Source organism: Tenrec ecaudatus, chromosome 3, assembly GCF_050624435.1.
Source record: "Tenrec ecaudatus isolate mTenEca1 chromosome 3, mTenEca1.hap1, whole genome shotgun sequence".
In the NCBI taxonomy this organism is placed as follows: domain Eukaryota; kingdom Metazoa; phylum Chordata; class Mammalia; order Afrosoricida; family Tenrecidae; genus Tenrec; species Tenrec ecaudatus.
Window position 1 is genome coordinate 64,537,963 of NC_134532.1, and position 19,230 is coordinate 64,557,192.

The following is a 19,230-nucleotide window of genomic DNA, read 5'->3' on the forward strand; positions in this document are numbered from 1 at the left end:
ACCTTTCCTGATTTCAAATCATGCAGCCTTCCTTTCTTCTCTTTGCACAACAGCCTCTTGATCCTGCACAGCTCTTGATGAGGAGCAGGGGACTCCAACTCAGATACTGGTCAGGTTGGCCATGCCACTGGGTATAAAGTGAGTCATTTCAGAAGCAGGAATAGGGCATCCCATGACCATTTAAGTAAAAGCTGCCGGTGGAGAGCATTTGAGATCCCTGCATGAACTGGCAGTGGCAGAGGCACCAGAGGTCAAAACATCAAGACCATGAGACACAGAGGTGGACTTCCAGGCCAACAGAATGTGTAGAGCCGAGTGCCTTCAGGTGGGTAGCTAGCTTTCAGGGCAGGGGGCACTTTGTATATTTATTAGTGCTACAGGACTATTAACACTTGCCTGAGCAGCAAGGAGGCCAAGGGTTTACAGGACTGAGAGACAAAGGACCAGAGAGAGGATGCTTTGCTGCAGGCAAAAGAACTGTATCCTTAATGTTTCTGAACCTGACTTCTAACCTGTTAGTGTTCCTAATAAATCCCACAATCATGAGTCTTATCAATTAGTTTTCTTTTTTTTTTCAATTAGTTTTCTATAGACATTATAACAGATTACTGAACCCAGAAGAGTGCCAAGGAGGGACAGCTAATGTCAGGATAGGATAAAGAAAGATAAGGGTAGAAGTATGTCTGAGACGTGGTGTTGGATTCTCCTCCTCTATGTAGTTAGAGGAAGTCACGTGGGTCTTATGCCGTTTCCTCACCATGCAAGTCAGGCATTTGCTGCGTCCCAGGCCATTGCTGTTTCCAACCTACCAGTCTCTACACTGCACCACTCAGCTCCATTGCTGATGTGTTAAAAAAAAAAAAAAAAGAATCCAGCGAACACTCTACACATTGCCATTTCACGAAAGTTTCATTCAGTGTTCACATAATGTTGATCACTTAACTTAAAAGAGTCTGTTAGCACGCTCCTCCAGCAAGTCTCCCAGAAAGAGTGAAGAGCAGGCGTTCTCTAACTTCCTACCTCTTTCATCTAACACGGGACTTCTCTCACACACCTGGGTTTTCCGTCTTCTTTCCTGCTCCTCCAATATTTCATCCTCTTTTGACACACGGCACTTGGCGCTCTCCTAAAAGAGTTTTTCTGCAACAATACATGCTTCCTCCTCTGGCGCCTCTGTTGGCACCACTGAAGCAGGGCGGCTAGTGAACAGAGAAATGTCAGGACCAGGGGGTTGTGACCAGAGATCCCAAAAGGTTGGACACCCCAAAGGCTAGTCACTTAACAGCTCTGAGCCGCTCTCTCTCCAGCAACAAAACATAGATGAACTAAAAGATCTAAGAGGGCTTCCAGTTTTCACATTTTATGGTTTAAGGGAATAAAAGAGAAATCATTACCCCCCAAAGAGCCCCACATTATCATTGAGGCACAACAGATGCACCATCTCAGTTTTAGGTTTAAATAACCTGGATTACTTGGTCACCACACCGTTTTGTATGCCTCATCTTGCCAAAATTATTCATAAGTTGAAGAAAGCTTTTGTAGAGCTTCCTCCCTTGGGTGTGGCCCAGCTCCTCAAAGGACATGACCTTGTGCAACTGTCTGCACCAGAATGGAGCAGAGGTGTCTTCCAAACGCCAAGAGCAAAGCTGATTGTGGGGAAGGATATTGTTTCTGCCTTTCTCAGAACTTCTTCAATGAGTAAAAACAAAAATGCCACTAACCATCCAGTCAAGAGAGTTAACATGACACACCACTCTATTCACATTTTCTGTCTTCCAATAGGACAAAGAAAGATTGGGGGGGGGGATAGTAATAAACAAGTCTGACCTCTGCCTCATAGAAATGAACAAATGGTCCAACAAAACTCCTAAATAATTCCCAGAAATTGGTACAAAAGTGGAAGCGGCTGGGGTTGGATCAGGACAACAGATGCAAGTCTGTTTATCTTTAATGTGTAGCTAGCTGTTGGGTACCCGTGAGTCAGTTTTGACTCAAGATCCCATGTGACAGAGTAGAATTGCTCCCTATGACGTGATGGAGCACTCGGCCATTAACCAAAAGGTTACTGTCTAGGATGCCCCACGAGACAGTTCTACTTTGTCCTCTAGGGTCACCGTGTCAGAATTGACTCCGCGGCAAACAGCAGCGACCCTACATATGCAGATGACTAGGTCTTTATCCCAATCAGTGGTAGAAGCCCCTGGGTGGACTCTGGTAACCAGCATTCAACCATTACAATTCCAGTGCCTTGCTCAATTCCTTACAGAGTACCCAGAGCTGGTTACTGTACCCAATGCTGGTTACTGTACCCAATGCTGAGTCCTGCCATAGAGACACTGGAGTGTCAACTCCTGCACACGCTCTGTTGGTGTGGTTTGCTTGTTTTATCCAACTCGGATTCTCTGGGGAAAGATCATCTGTTCCCAAAGCTATTAGAACATTTACCTAAAATAAGTAGCTTAAAGCAGTCCTGCCCATGAAAAGCAGTTCTCCATTGTCAGATACTCACTCTGAACCGATCGTAATAAGCCATCTCAGATGAAGGGGGGAGAAAAAAAGGCAAAGTGTTCACACACTGCAATTATGTGTAATTCTGCCTTTGTAATGTCACTGACTAGCGAAAGCAATGCAAATGTGACCAGATGCCGACTGCAAAGCCATCGACTTTAGGGTGTTTCATACAGTGAGCCCCGTGACTAAGTTGCAGGGGCAGCTTTCCATCACTAGGACAATACACACCTGGGAACTGTAAGGAGAGGAAATTTCGATAAGGCACACCCCACGCGAACAGGGAGAGCTTGCAACAGGCATGGCGGCCAAAAGCCGATTCCGTTGGCAGAGACTCAGTGAGCCGCTGCTGTTCAAGGCAGAATTCCATGAGCAACAGCAGCTTCAGAACAAAAGGGGGAGAAACAGGCTCCCTAGCTTCCTACGCAGAGTTTCCTTTTTCTTTCTGTTTTTTTTTTTTTTAGCAACTTGAAAGAACTCACATATTATGTTGTTGTTGCGTGAGTGCGTAGGGCCAACTCATAGCAGCCCGATGCACAACAGAAGGAAACCCTGCCCATCCCGGTGCCATCCTCACAACTGTTGTTGTGTGGCAGCCACTGTGTTAATCCTCCTTGACAGTCTTCCTCTCATCATTGACCTCCCACGCTACCAAGCATCATGTCCTTTTTCAGGGACTGCTCTTTTTGGAACACATGTTGAAGGGACGTGAAACCAAGACTCACCATCCTAATGTCTAGGGTACTTAGAATAATCAGCCATTATAAATCCAAAGAGCAAAAGTGAGGACCAACCAAGGCCGGAGTTCAGAGGGTTAGAAATGGAAGAAAACATAAGGAAGAAGTGGGGTGAGTGATGGTACCTAAAGGAATTGAAATTGATGGGCTGAAACAAAATGTGTGTGAATGGTTGAAGGGAAAATTGACCATCTGCTCTGTAAACCTTCACCCAATTATCAATTAAAAACAAAAACAAAACACAAACAACAAAACGTCAAACATCCTCATTTCAGAGATCAGAAAAAAAGAAAAAAGCCAAGAGAAGTCTCACTGCTGTATACAAGCCCACGGCTACTGGTTTGTGGATAAGGAGGAGAGTGTCAGCGAAAGAACACTATGCTGCAACTCACGGGGCCTCCTGGAGCAGTGGCTGAAGTGCCCAGCTCCTAACCAAGGCCTCCAACCCACCGGCTGTCTGCCGGCTGATGAGGCAGTCTGCTTCCTAATCATTGACAGCCTCCGACACCCTTTAGGGGCAGTTCTTGGTACTCTGTCATCCAGGGCTGCTATGGGTTGGAATTGACTCATTGGCAATAGCATCTCCACTGTTGGTCAGTAATCAACATTTCCCTTCATCAACACACAATCTGCTACTCTTTCTCCTGGCACCCATAAGTCATCCTTGAACACTTAGCCGTGTGTCAGGGAAGTGCACTAAAGGCAGGGGTTACTCTAATAGTGAGCTTAAAGCTCGCACAGTGAGGACAATTCACATAATATCTCAGCAAAAAGGCAAACTTATTATGTTTTTGAAGTTCCTTGAATCTCTGCTCCATAAATGCTAGTGATCTTGTGTGAGCATGATCTTATGTGAAAAAGTGAGTGTGGACACAGACAATGCATGTGTATTTCCTGGAAATCCTTGGTCCCAGTCCTGAAGCTGGTCACTTCCATGCTAACTAGTAGCACTACTATCCCTAGGGACCACAACAAAAAGAGACCATCTTGACTTGAAGCTGAAGATGGAGCAGGGAGAAAGACAGGAATCAAGATTAGCAGTGGGTAACAAGAAAGACAGAACGTGACAAGACTGAGAGCAAGGACTAAGGTATTCCCCACTCACACGGAAGGCCACTCACGCAGCCCTTCTAGGGTGGCCTCAAGGACCCCGCGCCTGCCTACAGGGACGGGCTGGGGCTCATGGGAACTCATGTTGCGTTTGCCCTACATTAACATCACCAGCATGGCAGGCCATGTGTGCTTTTGGTGGAACTAGTGATCAAAGCACTGAAACTGGGGAAAGAGGTGAATGGACTTGAGTTATTTTCACTTTAATTCCCTGTAAAGCTCCGCAGGTCAATAACAGTGCACCTTCCGTCTGTTCTGGGGAGAACAACTGGAGGAAGGAACACTGGAAAGAATTAGGGATTACTCTTTTCATTTATCATGACAGGTTTTGGGGAGCTGACAATTAAGAATACCATTGAAATCGTATTATGAACTGACCTAAGTCAATTTAGCACTTCAGAAAATGTCTGGTTCTTTTGACAAATAGTACTAGCATCCAGCAATTAGAGCTAGATGAGAGTTATGTATCTCTGCCAGTTTCAGCCCAACTTCTGCTAATACATGAGTTAGTTTATTGTGCCAACCTGGCTGATAAGCACATGTGAGGTTAATTGAACGGCGGAGGGATAAATGGCACGGTGAGCCTCGCCTTTCTAGTTCTTGGGTTTCTTGCTTTGTGCTGGTTGCACCAGGGTGCAACTGGCTTAACCAGTTAACTGCTTTTGCTTCCAAGGCTCACTTACTGCAAGCCATCCCTGAGCAGAAGCCACATGGACCTACCCCGATGCAGCCCTGGGTGCTGGAGCACCCGTGTGGAGACCCCTGTCAGTGCTGAGATGCTTACACATTCACTAACTCAGCTTTCCTCCTGTAGTCAGCATCGTTGTGTCTGTTTTGTGAGATGGAGGAGGACTTTGTGGACTGGTATTGGACATATGAGTTACTGGGTAAATGTTGGATTTGTGAGCTTGGAAAGCACTGGGTTGGGATATTTTCTTGATGTGCACTTAAGCTTTACATAAAACTCTCTCTTGTACATGAATTTCTGTGGATTTGTTTCTCTGAAGTACCTAGACTAACACAATACACATTAATACATGGGCACTGAACCAGACAACCTGTCCTTTTCTGGGAGGTATTTCTCTCTTTGTTCTTGGCATCAAAGAGGAAAAGTTTCCTTTGGGAGACCCAACATTCTCCGGGGAGGAAAAGTAAACCTCATAGTGCAATGGAAACAGAACCCTCTGAGAAGTGGCTCAACACAGTCTCCTCTAGTATCCTTTTTACTAATGAAAACATTGTGGCGAAGTGAAATGACTTTGTATGGCTCTCCTAGCTGTTGTCTTTGTAACACCCACAAAATGACTAGATTGGAGCATGGAAAGGGGCAGAATGTTCTTTCTCAGGAATTTGGTCCATTTTGCTATTCTGCTCCGTATGAGTGAGCCATCTCAGAAGCTGGGCTGCCCTTGGGAATTTACCTGTCCTAAATGAGCTTTGTCATACTTGTTCGAGCAGGGCAGAGGTCAAAGGATAAATGCGACTGAGAGGTTGAGGACCAGAGAGTGGCAGAATGACTGTACACTAGAGAACTGTATCCTTATTGTTTTCTGATCCTGACTTGTAATCTATAAATGTTCTTAATAAATCTCCACAGTCACGAGTATTGTCTGAATTCGGTGTGGCCCTTCAGTGGATTATCAGACCCAGCAAGCAAGCAGAATGTCATGGGGGAGGGGGGAACAGTGGACGTCGGGGCAGGGTCAACAAGGATGAGGGACAGAAACACAGATGTTCATAGGAATCATCGTTCCCCCTAGTGGATCTGGAGGAGGTCAGACATGGCCCCATGCTGTTTCCTCAACATTAAACACCCTCAAGGTCAAGAAGGTGACTCAGATGCCATATAAAGTATTTAGGCAAATCATTTTGGAGAATAATTTGTTAATATAAGGAGTTCTAATAGTAGCCAAATATGCCAAAAAATTAAAGTGAATTTGTACACATATACATGGTACTGTTTATATAATATATCAGTATTCTAAGGACATATTACCACATAGACATTAAGACCATCTCTAAAAAGGAGACTTTCAATAATTTCCTCCATTTTGTTATGCAAATTGTATTTCATAATTTAAGTTATTGGAAGCTATCAAATCTGTCTTGGAAGAAAGAGAGCCAGAATGGTCTATAAAAGATCATCTCACATACTTTGGACAAATTATCAGAAAAGACAAGTTCCTGGAAAAGGCCACCATGCTGATAAAGCAGGGAGGCAGCCCCAAAGGAGGAAGACCCCTCGGCCATATGGATGGACACAGGGCTGTGGCCTTTTATAAGAGAGAAACTGGGAATCTCCACCCTCACCCCACCCCGTCTTGCTTCTCTCTCTGACACTTTGCCTTCTTCCTTGCTGGGATTTCACTGGGGCCCTGTGTCTGCCTCCAGGGATGGCCCCATATGGGCCACCCAACCCAGAGAGTTGGCTGTGCCCTGCCAAGTTTCCCACATCTCTACCAACCTTGGGCCCACGTGACTCAGCACCCACTGGCCTGTGATCTCCTTGCTTCCCACTTCACTTTTCAGCACCATCAGCCTGCAGCTACAAGAATCTGAAGAGGGCCCTGGCTACAGGCCTCTGGCTAGTATCAGGCCTCTCGACTTGAGTTGGGCTGGGCTTCGGGGGCCTTCTTAATGTACAGTTGCTCCTTGATGTAAAGTTCTTTCTTGTACATACGTGACCGTCATTGGTTTGCTTCTCCAGACAACCCAGTCTACTGCACGAATAGTTCATTTTAAGAAAGTCTAATTCTGTTAAACCCATACTCAATCCATTGTTCTCAATTCCGATGCATAGAGACCCTACAGAGCAGCAGTGTAGAACTATGAGGTTTCTTTAAAGAAGCAGATGCTTCATCTTTCTCACCTGGTGTGGTTGGCAGGGGGTTCAAACTGGTGATCTTTTCATTAGATGTACCACTACAGTTCTATCAAATTATGTTAGCAAAATCACACACGCACGTCACACATTTGTGTCATACCTTTAATCCTCGGTAACTTCCTGGGCTGGTTGGAGAGGAACTGGAGGATTTCGTAGACTTAGGAGTAGAAAGCTGGCTGCTGGGAGTCCCATTAACTGATCAAGGGATAACAAAGAGGATAGAGGTCATTAGAGCCCAGGACCACCCGGCTGTGTACAAGTGCCGTGTGCATGCATACCGTAGCTGCAATGACGCTCTGATGCTTTTAAAGCTCAAAGAAAATGACAAATCAGCAAAAAATAAAACAATAATAATACACTTTTTAGACTACAGACATAAAAAAATGAGACAAATAAGAAATGAAACCAGAATTGTGTTTCATAAGAGCTTTCCAACAGTGTTACCCGCACAGATATAAAGCATAAAGGAATTAGAACAGCGGACAAGAATTTGTCACTATGTCCTGCCTGCCAAACAGGGCGGAGAAATGGACAGCAATTACCTCAATCGTGCATTACCTCCAGTACTTCCAGTCTGGACGTATGTCAATCTGAACAACCAAGAATCTCCTAGGACGCTCCCAATCCAAAGGCATTTGGTAAAGATATTACTAATGGGCCCACTAGCGTCAAGATGAGCCCAGCTTGCAGTGACCTTGTAGGACAGAGAATGGCTCCAACAGGGTTTCCCAGGTTTGATGGAAGCAGACGGCCCTAGTTTTCTCTCGTGAAGCAGGGGTGGGTTCCGACTGTCAACTTTTGGGCAGCAGCCGAGCATTTTAACCCAGGTGCCTTCTACAATTGAACAGGAGAAATGAATGGCCCTGTCTGTGTAACAGATCTTTATCTGAAGGCCATAAAACACCGTCAACTTTCCTTTCCTCGACTTCGTCCTAATTCCTTCCCTGTCTTTTCTTCACAGCCAATTCCCCCCATTATTTAGCAAACCTTGGTGGCTTCCTGATCATCCTCTCCAAGTCTCCAGACATTTCCTAGGTGATAAGCCCAACTTAGATCCTATGCTAGGCCAAATGCGGGCTACCACTGCTTCGTGGGGAAGGTCACTCTGCAGAGACTATTCCAGAATGCTGAAAGGGAACTGAGCACAGGAATCCAATAAAACAGAAAGCACTGTGGGCAATACACTGAGCTTGCTGTGAGCTGAAATGGAATTTTCCTTTTCTTTAAGAGAAAATACCCTGTGCAGCTCACAAAAATACAAAACTCCCTGCCACTGAGTCCATGTCATTTCACAGGGACCCTACAGGACAGGGCAGAACTGCCCCTGTGGGTGTCTGAGGCTCCCACACTTCACAGGCGTCGAAAAGCCCCATCTTGTCCAGCTCCAACTTTAGCAGATCTGTTTTAGCTTTCCCTGGCATGTGTCGACCACCTTCATATCAAAGGGGCCTTTGGAATAGTGACAGAAAATGGAACAATGGAGAAAATTCCGTGCCTGCAGATGATGAGTCTGCAGACTGTTACCACGGAATCAACTGACTCGTGAGGCCCCCACGTGTGTCAGAGCAGAAGTGTGCTCTCTGGACTGTTCAGGCCTGATGTTTCCGAGGTCAATCGTCAGGCCTAACTTCCAAGGAGATGCTGGGTGGACGTCCACCTCCCAGCAGGGAACCTTTAGCTGGTGATGCAACCCAGGGACTGCGACAGCAGGTTTGTCTCCCTGGAAACACAGCCCCTGCTTAAGTCTAAGTTCATAGCAAAACTCACTGCCGGGGACTTAACAAGTGTCAGTAATCCTGTCCCAGTAACCATGCATTTCCAAAACAACTCTCATCACGAAGTGCTATCAAGTCAGAAGTCACCCTGTAGGTTTCTGATAGTTCAGAAGGTTCGGTGGGGAAAACGTGTTCTATCGAGTAGTCCTTCGTTTTATCTGTTTAAATATTCTCCGGCATCTTTGGGAGAGTGAACGGGAGCTGGCCAGTGGGGCAGGTTGCATGCTCTGTCCACACACGGCTGCTGCCAACTAAGAGGTGTACCAGCACTGACCAGTAACTTGATGTGCCCCCTTCACTGAGCCCACCCCACCCCGACCTTTCTTTTAAACATAAAGTAGAATTCAAATCAGGAATGTATCTTTTTGCTCAGAATACCTTTTCTCTTGGGATACTATGAGTGAGTCACAAGCTGGGCACTTCAATGAGAATTTTTAACACTCCAAAGACACAGCGTCTACTTTCCCATTACTATTGCCCAGATTCATTTTGATGTGCTATTAAATACTATTTAGCTATCATGATAAACTGGAATTTTCCTTGAGGAATTTACATGACCAGAGACTTCCCTCAGAGCAGAACGTTTGTTCCAAGAATTTTTTTTTAAAGCCCAGTATTATGTTTACAGAGTTACTAACTGGTAGTTAGGGATTATGTCAACTAGACGTTCCTAGCTAGGGATGTGGTCAAACCTGTCAGGTTGCAGCCTGATGACACCTCTTTGATGTCATAGTCTTTTCCCTCAGAGCAAGAGGAACCCAGACGAACTCTCTGCCTGCCTTCCTGCCTGCTGGGACTCTGCTTGGCTCAAGGGGTGGCCCCACGTGGGCCACCTGATCTTGAGAGCTGCTGGTGTCCTGCCTGTTTCCACACGACTCTGTACCCAGCAGCCTGTGATCTTCCTGCTTCATCATCCGGCATCACCAGCAAATAGCTAGCACTGGACTTCAGTGGACTGGGCTGGTATGCCATCTTGATATATAATTACTTCTTGATATAAAGCTCTTTCTTACACACAAATGAGTGTCACTCTTTTTGTTTCTCTAGACAACCCGGTCTAATACACTAGCTCTGTATGAAATACCAATTAATTCCATGTAAAGCATTTTGTAAAAGCAAGTTTTCCCCTGGGTACTATGGGATTTCATAACAGGAAAACTCTCTCCCCTCCCTGATGGGGAAGGATGGGGAAATAAGGCTACATAAAGAAGCACGGCCAACTTCTGCAGCCTCACAGTGAAGTCCCAGCTATTGACTCGGGCTTTAGTTTTCTATAGCTGCACTTTAACGCACCGTGCGGTTAATGCCAAGTAAAGGCAACTCTTTGCCCTCTGAAACGGAATTTTAAAATCTCACAACTTTCACCTCAGAGTGAAAGCCACTTCTAGTCAGCTGCATCTAAATGTGAACTTGGTGCACTACCAAGTACACAAAATTAGATTAATCCTGACCTCTCTCCCCATTTTGAGTCTTATTGCGTTAAAAACCACGTATGTATCTATCACCTAAACTAAAACCTGACCCAAATCTACACGGACCATACGGTAAGCCCGTTGAGCGTCCTGACACAAACGGCACATGAGACCAGCTTGTGCAGTGCTGGGGTCGTCCACTGAGAGCTGATACAGTTGGAAACACATTCGCTAGCAGAGCGGCGCTTCCAGTTAAAAACATAGGCAGTCCTCACTGCCCACTCTCTGCCACTCGACTCTTACAAAGGCCTGAGCTAAACTCATCCAGAGCAAAAATAAAAGCAGCGTTTGTTTGGCTGTGAGCCAGGGGAGGCAGTGTTCATGCTCCCAGCAAGAGTGGCGCCGCCAAGCTCATTCCCCAGAACCATGCCCAGCACCCAGCACCCATGCCACAGAGCGGGGTTTGTGGACGCTGCCTGGAAGCGGTCTTTCGGGCATGCTGTGTTCTTCGGCATGATTTGGTAGGTTCCTTTCCGGGACGCTCAGAATGCTTTCCCACATAAGTGAATGACAACTGCTTCCTGCCTTGACATGGTTTGGGGTTCTGAGAGGTTTCCTGGGGAAATTCTCCTCTGGGATAGTCAGGGGCACCTCCCCTCTTACTCATCCTGTGTGGTGTTGGGATTGAGTGTTGGAAGCTTGCAACCGTGTGGGAATTATTATTCAAGAACCTGAAAGCCTGCAGCACTGCCTCCTACTATGAACAAGAAATACCCCCGAATTCTAGGACTTTGGAGTGCAAACCTCATGCTCTGAATTCTTGGCTTTTCATGGTTCCTAAGCCCTTAACCGCACAGCGGGAAGGGTGCTATATCAAATTGCAAATGCATTGTAGTTGGTTTCAGTGGCAGAACCTGCTACAACATCAACTAGAGATAAGGTCCTCGGGGTGGGGGTGGGGGACATGGCTCCTCTGTCATTGAGGCCCTGGCAATCTGTGAGGATCACGGGTTCTCTGGTAAACAAGGGCGGCTGGCACGTCCGATGCATTGTGAAGCCTTCCTCACGGCACAGATGCACACGGGGACATGCCAGAGACACTCATGGAAATGGAGCAAAAGGAAACAGAAATGTGGCAAAAGACAAAAAAAAACCAAAAACCCAGCAGAGCGAGAAAGCCACCATAAGCCTGCTCACCTGGGGATTTGGCTGTAGAATAGGCACTGGAGTAGTGGCCACCCCTCTTTACTGTCCACATTCAGAATATACAGCGGAGGAGGAGACAGTAAGGAGAGTGGTTATTCAGCAGCTCTACACGTGTACACAAAAGAAGGGTAAGACCACCTGCCTGACGAGCCGGGGATGGGGTGGGAGGCTGAGGGAAAGGAGTGGTAAGTGGGATGTTTGAAAACCTCCATCATTTACGTACATGGTGCTTAAGACAGTGCTACTCAGTATCTGCTGTCAACTGCCTGAAATTTTCTGATGTAAGAGGATTACAATGCTTTCCTTAATGGCAAATGACAACCGCAAAATTATTCTCAATTACCGAAGAAATGCCATAGAATCCTTCTGTCGAGATCCAAATGCAGGTTTTTCATTCTAAAAACTCTGAAAAGTCAAAATTGTGGAAAAAATATCTACAGAACTGGAAAGAAATGGAGCTATAGGTAAGCAACTTTTTAAAAAGCAATTCTTTCCACCAAGAATAATTATTAACATCACATTGTTTGTGAGATGTATCAAGTTTCTATGGTATGTAATGTTTCAAAAACTCAGTCTCTAGAAGCCAACCACAGCACATGATTGAGAATATTGTGCACAGGGGTCGAAATGGGGAACACTCTTGTCTAAGTAGCAGAAGACTGCAGAATCACGTTGTTCTTGACAAAATGTATCAGGCTCAAAGCAAACAAGTCTCTCAAGAGACTTATTTATAGCCTGACTTATTTATAGCTTGTGACAACGATCTTAACTTTTTGGTTTAAAAGACGCAGGGAAGGCAACATATTTACACATATGCTCGATACAATTGACGTATGGATTGTTCAGGAGCTGTAAAAGCCCCCAATAAAATGATCTTTTAAAAAAAAAGACCCAGGTAGTTTTTAGACTTCTTTGGAACCTTTTACACAGGAGCCTGACAAAGAAAACTCAATAAATAAATAAACAAACCAAATCGATTCCAAATCATTGTACCCCACCATCCATAGTAGAACCGCCCCTGTGAATTTTCAAGACTGTCAATCTTTACCAGAGCAGAAAGTCTTATCTTTGTACTTGTTTCAAATTTCTGACCTCATAAGAAACTGACTACACCACTAGGGCATCTTAAAAACAAAACAACAAAAACCAGAAAGAAAAAAACCTCACTGCTGTCTAGCAGGTTCTGATCCACAGAGACCTATATGGCAGGACAGAACTACCCCATGTGAGTTTTGAAAATTAGAAAGCCTCATTTTTCTCCCTCAGAGCTGCTGGTGGTTTCAAACTGCTGACCTTGCAGCTCGCAGCCCAACATATAACCACTACACCTTTAGGACCCCTGTGCAACCATATTAAAACAAACAAACTCACTGCCAGAAAGTCAATGTTGGCTCATGGCGACCCCCTTTGGGTTTCTGAGGCTGTTAACTGTTTTGGGAGTAGACAGCCCAGTCCTTCCCCCTTGGAGCTGCTGGTGGCTTCAAACCAGTGACCGTGCAGATTGCAGCTCAGCAGAGAACCACTACCCCACCAGCGCTCCTTCAGCAATCTTATCCCTAGTCCCAGTAATTACAGGCCAATCTGAATGAGAATGATCTACTAGTATCCATTCCACTTCTGTTTACTACCTGAGGCTGGTGATTTGCTGCGTCGGAAGAGCCCAGGGCTTTTGGATCCAGAATATTTAACAGGTGAAGAGCGAGAATAAGATGACTTCAAGACACGGCATTCTAGAAGGGGACAAAGGTGCACATGAATTAACCTGTGAGAACTAACCAGAGGCATATCCCCCCACATGATAGCAGTGCATGGTCTAGAACATGAGCTGATATATTCCTTATTACTGTCAAACAACTAGACCCTACGAAGAAAAACCCAAAAGATCATGCCTGAAGCTATCTTTAGTTAAGCTATGGGTATGGGTCTTGTGACATCATCTCAGTGTTCAAGAGAGTTCATACTGATTTACAGAAATCATTGTTTCTTACCTTGATCCAAACACACACAGTTTCAGCCTAATCTGAGCATGTGCATTCACAGGCACAGACTACAATGTCTTCATTCTCCCCAGCTCCTTAATTATCTTATGTTGAAAGGAGCTGGATTTCTAATTTGCGTCCCCTCTACTGTATTATTTTCTACTTTCCCAGTGTATGAGTTGCCCAAAGTGAGGAACAGGCTTCAGACAATAGCTTTGATTTTTCTTTAAATTACTCAATAAAATAATGCTTCAAGTGTAGTTACTAATTAAAATTAAACCAATTTTAATCCCAAGAGCTAAGAACATGAATGTTAAAATCATGCAGGTTTTAGATGACCCGTGGGCTTCACATTTGCGAACTAGGTCAGCAAGCCTGAGTTCTTATTGGATCTCTATGAAATGGGGATAAGCCTAGAGTCTTTTTCACATGGTTATAAAAGGATTCAATTAGATAGCATAGTGTCTATAATTTACTTTAGGAGGTTTAAATGTAAGCAGGGAGACTTAAATTCAAGCTGGGAGGAAGGAAATGGGGGCAGGAGGAGTTGGTTAGGTTTAATCTATAACACAGGGGCAATAAATTAGCATGTGAAGAACACTAATCAGGAATATGCTCTCCAGGGAAGGCTAGTTAGCATTTGAAAGACTCTAATCAAAAACTTACACAGAGGGTGCTATTGCAATGTCTATTTTGTTAATTAGCATTATGTGTTAAAAGTTACCCCATTATTAGAAAGAGTTCAGCGTGCATCAGGACTGTCGCTTTTAAAGGAACAGTCACTCTTTCTGGATAGTGTATCAGAATTTAAATTCTGAGCACCAGGTTTGCAGAAGGCTATGGATAACAGTGAAGGCCCAAAATCGATTGGCAGAGTCCCCATATGGATTAAGCCTGCACGGGATTCTTTCTGAATATTAACCAGGGATGTGAGCAGTCTTGCCCTTATGCAGCGTGCATTAGGAAATGGATTATGGTACTTCCACCCCACTAACCAGCCCAGGAAGGATCAGGCTCCCTACAAGATTTACCTGGATGTATCCTTGCTGGACTGGCCTTCTTGGGCCTATCTGGTGAATCCTTCTGCCTACCATAATGTGCAAGTCCTGATCATGGTTCTATACTAAGGTGACCAGACGTTCCGATTTTTAATAATTTTTCCTGCATCCCGTAGGGTTTTTAAAAAGTCCCAATTTTTGGAAAGAATGCACGACAAGATAGGGTATACGGTTTTTGGCTGCCATGTGGCTATTTCGCCAGGATATGATCTTTATCAATGGTGTCCTGCTGATGTCCTGCTTTACCAATGTTAAAATCTGTTCACCTTATCCTATTCCCATTTCTATGGTCCTCCCTGCAATTTGTGAAGTATTGGTCTGTCACCTGTCATGTTTCTGTGATGGTTTCCTTTGCCCTCCCATGTCCTATTTAAAGCCTCCATTCTCTGTAAGTTCTTAGAAAATGTTAGTAATTCTTGCTAATGGTCTCCTTCAGATGATGGGTCTGTCTTTGCCTTTGTTTTGTCTTTGCCTGTTTAAGAATTAACAAATGCTACCCTTAAATTATATTTGAGATTTGGGGTCTCTTTTGTCCCTTAAAACAGTAGGTAATTGTATGGTCGGATCAATACCAGGCCAGCTTCTAGCAGCGAGTGACCTTGAATCTCCCACACACATCTGCGAGCTGACCAGAGCTGGCTAATGGTCCACTTTATTCTCGACCCGCAGCTCTGCACCCAGCACAGCCCATTTGGCTCAGTGCCCGCACCCGGCATGGCCCGTTTCGCTGAGTTCCCTCGTTGTTCTCAGCCCGCCACTCTGTACCTAGCACTTGGAACCAGGAAAACACCTTACATTCCAGAAACCCCGACATACCTGTATCTCCCAATCCCTGACTACTTTACCTTATATGGACTCAAGCCAGCCCAGTCACATGTTCCCTGGCCATATAAGCACCACCCCTGAAGCCTGGGGTGCGACTTCCTCGGCCCAGACACTGTGGATCGTGGGACTTCGCCCAGACTGGGTTTTCTCCCCAATAAAGCCTGTTTGCTCAAATTTGACTAATTTGGTCTCTGGCACCTCTTGACTACCTTACAGTAATAGAGATACAGATGGCACGCCAGTCACCCAGAACTTCAGAAGTGTATTCAGAGCTCTAACATAGCCCTGCATCCAGCTCTTGAAGACAACTTTTGTTAAACCACAACTGTTGTAGGGTGCCATCATTCATAGCAATAACAAGTGACAGAGTCAAAGTGTCCCATAGGGTTTTCTCAATGGAATCTTTACATAGTCAGATCACAGGTCTTTCTCTTGTGGAGACCCGGGGTGGGTTTCAATCTCTAGCCTTCCAGTTAGCAGCCAAGTGCTTACCCACTGCACCGGACTCGTGAGACTCTACGTAGGTTAGCTAAATTCTATGGGGACAATGCCACTGCCTGCATCTTCAGTTGCAAGATATTGTCAGAAGTCTAAAAGGGCAGAGAAATAGAGCAGGCCCACTTCTTTAAACAGCCTGTGTTTAAAAACGCTTGGCTTGCAAACAATTGCACCTAGGTTTGGGACTTGCTTCCATTGCACATTTTATCACTGGAGGGTGGGGATATTAAAGTCACCATAATAACAGTGTCAGCAACAACAACAATACAAGCCAATGACACTAACCCATTAGTTACTATGTGCCAACCATGACTCTAAGTACTTTACATATCTGACTTTAAAGGAGTCATTATGGGTATCTAATTTTCAAAAGGTTAAGCACAGCTTGTAAAAGTGAAACTGAGGTACAGGGAGGACAGAGGAAACTGACAGGACAAGGGAGAGCAGAAACAGAAATAGCTTTATTAGGGGGAGCTCCTGGACGAGGTTCCGTGACTAGGCCAACAGGCCAGGGAAGTCGTGCCAGCATTGGGGCAGTAAGGAATGTCCAGTATTTATGGAGAGGCTTTGGCTACTCTGAGGCTTGCTTGTCGACTCCCTGTGGCTTTCTTTAAACCCGGAGCATCTGGTTTGACGGGTTATCTTATATCTGGCAATGCTGCCTTCTGCTGACCTCGGGGACATGCAGGGCAGGGGGTGCTGCCCTGACCTGCTTCAGCTCAGCCCAATCACAGCGTAAGATCAAGGGAGCAGAAGCAGGCAGGTCTCACCCACCTCTATTTGAAACTGATACTAGAAATCACCAACAACAAAACCACAGTAAAAAAGACCCAACTTGAAACAAAACAACAAACACTGCCATCGAGTCAATTCCAACTTAAAGTGGCCCTGTTGTTAGGAGATACCTTTGAGTTTGCTTCTATCCACAGTGGCTTTATGCACTACAGCACAGCCCTGCACAGTTCTGCACCACCCTATGCTTGAGCCCATTGCTCCAGTCATAGAGCCAATCCATCTCCTTGAGAGCTTACCTCTTTCTGGCTGCCCCTCTACTTTACCAAGCAAGATGTTCTTCTCTAGGGACTAGCCTCTACTGTCAACTGTAGCAGTCCATGGCACTTTCAGTAGTACTCTCCAGGACCACAGTGGAAATGCATTGATTCTTCTTCTTTATTTAAATGTCCAACTTTCGCATGCATATGAGGCAATGAAAAATACATTGGCTTGGGTCAGGCCAACTTTTGTCCTCAAAGTGACAGCCTTGCTTTTTAATACCATAGGTTAGATAACCTGTCTTGTGCAGTAATTTGTCGAATGCAACTCATCTTTCAATCTTGACAGCTTCTTCCATGAGCACTATCTGCAAAATCCTTGACAACTTTAACTTTTTCTCCATCCATATTGGTCCAGCTGTGAGGATTTGGTCTTCTCTTATTGAGTTGTAAACTATACTGAAGGCTACAACCCTTGATTTTCATCAAGTGCCTCAAGTGATTCTGAAATAACAAATCTCTAGGGAAGTAGACAGCGTCATCTTTCTCCTACAAAGTGACTGGTGAGTTTGAACAGCTGACCTTGAGGGTAACAGGCTAATGCTTACCTGACAGCTCTACCTAGGCTCCTTAATGATCCAGTTAGCATGGCCAGTGTAAATAAATTTAGAACATAGGTATAAGCACTGAACACAAATTTGAATTCTAGAATAACTATTAGGAAGAGGCTTTTTTTTTAGTATAAGCAATGTCCAAAATATGGCAAACTACTTTATCTGGCAACTCTTTTTAAAAGAGTTACAGTAAAACAGGCATCAAAGATAGTAAGGCCACTTTGGAAAAAAAATTAGAATGGAGCATACACACACAGTGCTCAATGAGTGTTTCCTTATTAACTTTATCATCTAGAAACCAAAAAACAAACTAAACCAAAGGCACTGCCATGGTGTCAATACCAACTCATAGCAACGCTTTAGGACAGAGTAGAACTGCTCATGTGAGTTCATTCCCAAGACTCTTTACGGGAACAGACAGGCCCATCTTTCTCTCAAAGAGCCGCTGGTGGTTTCTAACTGGTGACCTTGCAGCTAGTATCCCAAGGCGTAACCACTACACTATGCCACCAGGGCTCCTTTGTAACGTAGAAGATACCATTAACTTCAGTCTCAACTTTTTAAAATGACAAGTATTAGCATCAGAGGAATGTCATGGAGCTAGGATTTAGCAGCAGCCCTGGTGGTATAGTTGCTGTACATTGGGCTGGGAATCAGAGGTCAGCAGTTCAAAACTTGCGATCTTGATGTAGGGTCACTATGAGTTGGAATTGACTCGATGGCATGAAGTTTTTGTGTTTGAGAATTAAGAATAATGTAAAACACAGGATATATATATATAATTGTATATTTCAATCAACCTCAATCATATACACTATGAGAGGATATAGTGTATTTGAAACCAAGTCACCGGGATCCTGTAGGACACAGTAAATCTGCCCCACAGGGTTCCCAAGGCTGTACTCCCTAAAGGAAGCAGTCTGCCACTTTCTCCCTTGGAGAAAATTAGCACAGGTAATATAAAAAGATAATCGCCTGGGCCATTCTAATGACAGAACTAGTCTAAAGAAAGACCAGCTCAATGGACTATCACAGCGGTTCTCAACCTGTGGGCTGAGACCCCTTTCGGGAGGGTGGGGGGGGGGTCGAACGACCCTTTCACAGGGGTCGCCCAATTCACAACAGTAGCAAAATTACAGTTATGAAGTAGCAACAAAATTAATTTTAGAGTTGTTGGGCCACCACCACGAGGAACTGTATTAAAGGGTCGCGGCATTAGGAAGGTTGAGAACCACTGGACTATCACATAGCTCAAAGCCCCAAAGGAAATTCACCATGGGTGAAACAGCAAAACAAAAGAAATTAAAAAGGTAGATAAAAATTAAATCCCAATCATATTTGCCATAGTGTAACAGAAAAGAATCACACAATAAAGTATGGGACCACAAAATAAATGTCACATATTGCTTCAAGCCTAGAAAGAAAACAAAATGTTCTAATTCCATTCATTAACGTTGCTTTGTTTTTTTTCTCCTTAATGTGGACATGACTGTTATTTTTCCAAAAAAAGGCTATAAACAAAATAATGAGGTAAAAAGAAATCTGAAATAACCACTGTGGTAGTTAGATTATTTTGTGTCAACTTTAAGATATAAAAGTGTAGGGGTGGAGTTTAGCCTGTCAATCAGGTCA

The 19,230-nt window shown here is 44.6% G+C and overlaps 1 protein-coding gene across 2 annotated transcripts in view; it reads right to left on the reverse strand.

The window, feature by feature from the left end:
• DCLK2 (doublecortin like kinase 2) overlaps window positions 1-19,230 on the reverse strand; it is a 210,158-nt gene that overhangs the window by 44,704 nt on the left and 146,224 nt on the right. For both annotated transcript variants that reach the window (XM_075544804.1, XM_075544803.1), the window contains exons 4-5: window positions 13,261-13,362; window positions 7,340-7,434 (exon numbers count right to left, since the gene is read on the reverse strand). In XM_075544804.1, coding sequence (XP_075400919.1) covers window positions 7,340-7,434; window positions 13,261-13,362 — 197 coding nt within the window. The remainder of the gene's footprint in view (window positions 1-7,339; window positions 7,435-13,260; window positions 13,363-19,230) is intronic.